Source organism: Procambarus clarkii, chromosome 32 (assembly GCF_040958095.1).
Source record: "Procambarus clarkii isolate CNS0578487 chromosome 32, FALCON_Pclarkii_2.0, whole genome shotgun sequence".
Taxonomy (NCBI): Eukaryota; Metazoa; Arthropoda; class Malacostraca; order Decapoda; family Cambaridae; genus Procambarus; species Procambarus clarkii.
The window spans coordinates 38,126,435-38,133,934 of record NC_091181.1 but is presented as its reverse complement, the minus strand read 5'-3'; the positions used below and the strand labels follow the sequence as shown (position 1 = coordinate 38,133,934).

General features: G+C 48.6%; 1 protein-coding gene across 1 annotated transcript in view; it reads right to left on the bottom strand.

Moving 5' to 3' along the window:
* LOC138370529 (uncharacterized) overlaps nucleotides 1–7,500 on the bottom strand; it is a 184,025-nt gene that overhangs the window by 38,529 nt on the left and 137,996 nt on the right. Inside the window, exon 3 of the mRNA XM_069334913.1 lies at nucleotides 6,341–6,465. Within this exon, the coding sequence (XP_069191014.1) occupies nucleotides 6,341–6,465 (125 nt within the window). The remainder of the gene's footprint in view (nucleotides 1–6,340; nucleotides 6,466–7,500) is intronic.

Below are 7,500 nucleotides of genomic sequence, written 5' to 3'. Positions count from 1 at the left end.
ACTCGACCAACCGTGACTGTACAAAAGACATTGGTAGCCGAGGCTATATCCCCAACGTAACGACGGCACTTGGTGGTAAGCTTGGGCATAGTTATTTCAAATAAATATACCCAAGCTTACCAATGAAGCTCTCTCTCTCTCTCTCTCTCTCTCTCTCTCTCTCTCTCTCTCTCTCTCTCTCTCTCTCTCTCTCTCTCTCTCTCTCTCTCTCTCTCTCTCTCTCAGCTAGCACGTCCGCCGTGGTCTAAGGCGGAGGGGGAGGAGGTCCGTGACGGGATGAACACTACCAACCTCACCTGGAGGGCACAACCGCCTCTCATGCACTGCTTCACCTCATGTAGACGTCTGCCGCTACCCTGCTGTGTGCTGAGCGGCTGTTCCTCATCCTGTTGCCGCTATCCTGCTGTGCGCTGGATGTTGGATTGGATCTGTTTCTTTCACGTTAAACAGAGGATCTGTTTCTTTCGTGGGTCACGCTCGCTCACACACACACACGCACACACACACACACACACACACACACACACACACACACACACACACACACACACACACACACACACACACACACACACAACAACCAAGCGATAGTTTTCGTGCCACTATTGCGTATCAGTCATCGTGAAGGTGACCCCGAAACAGAGAGTGCAGCGAGGGAGAGAGAGTAATCTGGGTCCGTCTTCCGTGTATCTTGGCCGTGTCTGCCCTCCGTGACAGCTCTCCGTGCACCGTGACCATCAGAGTCCTCCCTACCTCACTCACCCCTAAACGTTCCTCTCAGGAGTAGGAACAGGGTTATGGGGGTAAGGATAGGCCTCCAGGGTTGTGGGGTAAGGATAGGTCTCCGCCGTCATCCCCCCTCCCCCCAACCCCACGACCTCCACCATCCATCCCACCCCTCCCCCCCCAACCTACCCCCAAACCACCCTGCCTCCCATCCCTCTAGCAATTAAAATTCCTCACGTCCGCCTCCTGGGTCAAGACAAGATGTTATTAAGGAAAACAAAATTAGGAAATAATTGTTTAGTTCGTTCCTTCTTTCTACTTGTTTAAGCAATGCATTTTGACCAATTTGGAAGCTATTTTTATTATTTCAAAAAGGATTTTTTGTATTATTATTATTTTATTTAAAGTGCATTTAATTTGTAATTTAATTCGAACGTTCTTAAGAGTCCATTATATTTATTGTCTCTGACACTTCATAATACCAAATGGTTTACAATTCAATATATATAATGTTTCTCACAATTCATTATACCGAGTATTTCTAACAATTCAACACATTTAATCGTTCTTAAAGAGCATTTCTAATATTTCTCACAATTCATTATACGAAATGCTTCTCACCATTCATCACATCCAATCTTTCTCACAATACACCATATACAATGTTTCTCAGAATTCATCATAAAATGTTTCTCACAATTCATCATAACTAATGCGTCTCACAATTCATCATAACTAATGCGTCTCACAATTCATCATAACTAATGCGTCTCACAATTCATCATAACTAATGCGTCTCACAATTCATCATAACTAATGCGTCTCACAATTCATCATAACTAATGCGTCTCACAATTCATCATAACTAATGCGTCTCACAATTCATCATAACTAGTGCGTCTCACAATTCATCATAACTAATGCGTCTCACAATTCATCATAACTAATGCGTCTCACAATTCATCATAGCTAATGCGTCTCACAATTCATCATAACTAATGCGTCTCACAATTCATCATAACTAATGCGTCTCACAATTCATCATAACTAATGCGTCTCACAATTCATCGTATCTGATGTTTCTCGTAAGTAATTACATGAAATCTTTCCAAAAACTTTGTATATTTTCATGTTTTGAACTGCTTATTTGTATTTGATTTAATAATATATTTATGGTAATTTCTTTACTCCCTTGTATAGATGAATACTTTCCAGGGCTGCTGGATACTTTCCAGGACTCCTTGATACTTTCCAGGGCTGGTGGATACTTTCCAGGGCTGGCGGATACTTTCCAGGGCTGGTGGATACTTTCCAGGGCTGGCGGATACTTTCCAGGGCTGGTGGATACTTTCCAGGGCTGCCAGATACTCTCCAGGGATGCTGGATACTTTCCAGGGCTGCCGGATACCTTCCAGGGCTGCCGGATACCTTCCAGGGCTGCCGGATACCTTCCAGGGATGCCGGATACCTTCCAGGGCTGCCGGATACCTTCCAGGGCTGCCGGATACCTTCCAGGGCTGCCGGATACCTTCCAGGACTGCTGGAAACATTTCCATTAAAGCTTAGTGATTGACCTTGGGGTTCATTTTTTCGGACTTCAATATATTTCTCCCTGATTAGGCTCTATCATCCACTTGTACATTTCAGTCGTAACCCAGTCTTGGTTTAAGCCTTTCTAGTGTCAACAGACTTTTCTTAAGTCTATTTCACATGGGAGGTTCCTACATTTTGGGATTAATTCGGAAATCTTTCTCTGGACATTTTTTCAAAGGATTGACACATATTTAATATTATAGTGGCCAAAACGGTACCGCATAAAACAGAGGGAAGAGACGTCTCGAAGGGTGAACGATGATATTGCGAAATATCATCGTTCATAATTATATCATAATATAATATAGTGAAATTCCATTCCATTGCTGCAGCGTGTCTGAATCTTTGAGATTATTGCAATGGAATGTTGGTGTGACAAGTGTCTATTAGTGTGAATCTATTAATTTCAATGACTTTGGTATTGTGCTAATAGTTTGTTGTATACAGCATTCGTCCTTGTCTCTGTGTTTGCTGTAACATCGAATGTTCCCATCTTGAGGTTATCTTGAGATGATTTCGGGGCTTAGCGTCCTTGTGGCCCGGTCCTCGACCAGGCCTTCTTTTTGTTACACTTCCCCCCCCCCCCCAGGAAACAGCTCGTAGTAGCTGTCTAACTCCCAGGTACCTATTTACTGCTATGTAATAGGGGGATCAGGGTGAAAAGAAATATTTTGCCCATTTGTCTCCACCTCCGCCGGGGATCGAACCCGGATACAAGTGAACGCTGATTCTTATATCATACTGGTATTAGTGCGTTCATGCTTATGTTCCTCCGTGTTCAGCCCGTCCTCCTGTTCTGGTAGTACTTATAGTAACGACGAGGACCATAGTACACATACCGACGTACAACGCAATTAGAAAGTAGAAATCTTAACTACTGAATTTGGACAAACCGGAAAAGATTTTCTATGTTGCAAAGACAAACTAAACTAAACTAACTTAACCTCCCTAGGCCTAATACACGATATCTGAGGCCTAATATAGTACATATGTGTGCTATACTAGGCCTAGGAATGTTTAAGTTTGTTTTTTAACTTCATATTTTTCGGATCCTATAAAGTGAATAGCACAAAGTTCTAATTACTTAGTAAGTCAATCTTTGTACTATGGTGCGCATAGTTATAAAAACTACTATATAAACAGGAGGATGGGTTGGCGTGTTACAAGTACCATCTCCACAGTATTTCTTACAAATCCCAAGTCTTCTTAGAAGTTAAAAGTCTTCTTAAACATCTCCAGACTTTTTATTTTAAACCCTATAACTGCGTTTTACTGTAGACATATAGCTTCCTCTTAGACCTAAGCCTCACTTCCCCCAGCGCAGGGGAAGACGAACGCCTTCCCAGCGCAGGCGAAGACGAACGCCTTCCCAGCGCAGGCGAAGACGAACGCCTTCCCAGCGCAGGCGAAGACGAACGCCTTCCCAGCGCAGGCGAAGACGAACGCCTTCCCAGCGCAGGCGAAGACGAACGCCTTCCCAGCGCAGGCGAAGACGAACGCCTTCCCAGCGCAGGGGAAGACGAACGCCTTCCCAGCGCAGGGGAAGACGAACGCCTTCCCAGCGCAGGGGAAGACGAACGCCTTCCCAGCGCAGGGGAAGACGAACGCCTTCCCAGCGCAGGGGAAGACGAACACCTCCCCAGCGCAGGCGGAGACGAACGCGTTCCCAGCGCAGGGGAAGACGAACGCCTTCCCAGCGCAGGGGAAGACGAACGCCTTCCCAGCGCAGGGGAAGACGAACGCCTTCCCAGCGCAGGGGAAGACGAACGCCTTCCCAGCGCAGGGGAAGACGAACGCCTTCCCAGCGCAGGGGAAGACGAACGCCTTCCCAGCGCAGGGGAAGACGAACGCCTTCCCAGCGCAGGGGAAGACGAACGCCTTCCCAGCGCAGGGGAAGACGAACGCCTTCCCAGCGCAGGGGAAGACGAACGCCTCCCCAGCGCAGGCGGAGACGAACGCCTCCCCAGCGCAGGCGGAGACGAACGCCTCCCAACAAACGTTTTCCTCCTGTCTCTTATCTCCCAGCTCCTCCTCCAACGGCGGCACTCCTCTCCTCTCTCTCCCTCATCACCTTCCTTTCACCCCAGCCCCGTCAGGAAAGACAGGTACCCTGAGGTCTGCCTGCTCGCCCACTCACATGCTGGTGAGAGTAATTGGAATATGCGGGTGTAGAAGTGAGAGGTGACGGTGAGGAGGGGAGGGGTGAGAGGTAGGGGCCGGGGAGGGAGTGAGAGGTAGGGGGGGAGGGGGTGAGAGGTAGGGGCTGGGGAGGGGTGAGAGGTAGGGGCCGGGGAGGGAGTGAGAGGTAGGAGCCGGGGAGGGAGTGAGAGGTAGGGGCTGAGGAGGGAGTGAGAGGTAGGGGCCGGGGAGGGAGTGAGAGGTAGGAGCCGGGGAGGGAGTGAGAGGTAGGGGCTGAGGAGGGAGTGAGAGGTAGGGGCCGGGGAGGGAGTGAGAGGTAGGGGCCGGGGAGGGAGTGAGAGGTAGGGGCCGGGGAGGGAGTGAGAGGCAGGGATAAGAAGTAGTCATCAACACAAGACAACATATAGACCCGTCGCCACAGACCTTAAGTGGTCTTCAATATTTTTTAGTGGTCTTATTAAAGAGTCACGAATAATGTGAACAGTCTAACTGTGGCTGACCAAATGGCCACAGGTAACGACCTGTGAATTGAGGTGTTCTTTTTGAACATTGTGTTCAATCATTTCTTTGCAGGTGAGATGTTCCTCCATCCCACCCTTCCTCTCTCTCTCTCATTTCCCCCCTTTCCTCCCACCTCTTTCTTCTCTCTCTCTCTATCGTGGGATGAGTCAGTGTGTGTGTGTGGAGGACCAATTCAATTTGTCCTCCAGCAATGCTTCGCGATTTCTTTTCCCGTGGACGGCACCGCTGGAGGCGCTGATAGGGAGAGGCAGGACACTGCAAACGTGACCGATACGCACCACACACCTTCACCTCACAGCACACACCTTCACCTCACAGCACACACCTTCACCTCACAGCACACACCTTCACCTCACAGCACACACCTTCACCTCACAGCACCAGCTCACAGTACAAACATTACATCATTATGCAGTTGCTGTAACAAATCGTTGCTGTACTCTACCCTTCAGGTGGTAACGTGTTGTTATACTGCACCGTTCACCTCATAACCTGATACTCCACTTGCTGCCAGACCTGAAGAACATATTTGTTCCAGGAACCCGACGAACATCTGCGGGCCCCCGTTGAACAACTCCAGGACCCCGTTGAACACGAAATAATGATACAAGTCCGTGGAAAATAGGATATCACACACACACACACACACACACACACACACACACAAAAATAACCAAAATAATATTGTAAATATAGTATGTGGAGGTTCCTGGTGGGTATGTGAGGTTCAAGATGCCCTCTTGGGTACGTGTGGAGTACCCTGGTGGGTATGTGAGGTTCAAGATGCCCTCTTGGGTACGTGTGGAGTACCCTGGTGGGTATGTGAGGTTCAAGATGCCCTCTTGGGTACGTGTGGAGTACCCTGGTGGGTATGTGAGGTTCAAGATGCCCTCTGGGTACGTGTGGAGTACCCTGGTGGGTATGTAAGGTTCAAGATGCCCTCTGGGTACGTGTGGAGTACCCTGGTGGGTATGTGAGGTTCAAGGTACCCCTCTGGGTACGTGTGGAGTACCCTGGTGGGTATGTGAGGTTCAAGATGCCCTCTTGGGTACGTGTGGAGTACCCTGGTGGGTATGTGAGGTTCAAGGTACCCCTCTGGGTACGTGTGGAGTACCCTGGTGGGTATGTGAGGTTCAAGATGCCCTCTTGGGTACGTGTGGAGTACCCTGGTGGGTATGTGAGGTTCAAGGTACCCCTCTGGGTACGTGTGGAGTACCCTGGTGGGTATGTGAGGTTCAAGATGCCCTCTGGGAACGTGTGGAGTACCCTGGTGGGTATGTGAGGTTCAAGATGCCCTCTGGGTACGTGTGGAGTACCCTGGTGGGTATGTGAGGTTCAAGATGCCCTCTGGGTACGTTACCTCGTCGCTCGGCGGCGTCTAAGGTGCTCTGGAGGACGGTGATGCCCGGGACGACGATGGCGGGCAGGGTTCGACTCCTCACCAGGGGGGGGCGGGACCGCGCCACTCCTCCCTCCTTCACCGAACTGTAACACAACACATATATGGTTAGTTCTGGCCTGGTGGTGGTGTGTGTGTGTGTGTGTGTGTGTGTGTGTGTGTGTGTGTGTGTGTGTGTGTGTGTGTGTGTGTGTGTGTGTGAGATAGAGATTATGTAATCTCTATTGGTATTAATTGTAAACATGTCCTATTGTCCACTTTGAGTACTACAAAACGTAGTCAAATCATAACATTGAACGAAAAAGCAATGTAAAGGATCTGGGTGTACTCATGTCGGAAGACCTTACCTTTGAAGAATACAATAAAGTAGCCGTCACAACTGCAAGAAAAATGTCAGGTTGGATAACAAGAACTTTTCACCCTAGAGATGCTATACCAATGATGATACTCTTCAAGACGCTAGTGCTCTCTAGAGTGGAGTACTGCTGCACAATGACAGCCCCTTTCAAAGCTGGAGAAATTGCTGCCCTGAAGAGCGTGCAGTTATCTTTTACTGCTAGAATCCAGTCAGTAAAACATCTAAACTATTATGACCGACTAAAGAGCCTAAATCTCTATTCTCTTGAGCGCAGGCGGGAGAGATACATAATAATTTACACGTGGAAAATAGTAGAGGGGCTGGTCCCAAACCTGCACACAGAAATAACACCACATGAGACCAGAAGGCATGGCAGGATGTGCAGAATACCCCCACTGAAGAGCAGAGGTGCAATAGATACTCTGAGAGAGAACTCTATCCCGCATGTCTCGCCTATCCCGCCTATCCCTCTTCCTCTGCAGCGTTGTCAGTCTCTCCGACGCCCACTGAGTTGGTCGTGGGGGGAGGGGGGAGGTTCACTTAAAAAATAAAAATAAAAACTTGTTCAGTAATTTTCAAGGCAATTTCGCCAAAATTTCCAAAATGACAGGAGGGAGATGATGCCCCTTGATGTGAATCATATTGGTACACAAGCCTTGCATACTAGAGGGAGGGAGGGAGAGAGGGAGAGAGGGAGAGAGAGAGAGAGAGAGAGAGAGAGAGAGAGAGAGAGAGAGAGAGAGAGAGAGAGAGAGAGAGAGAG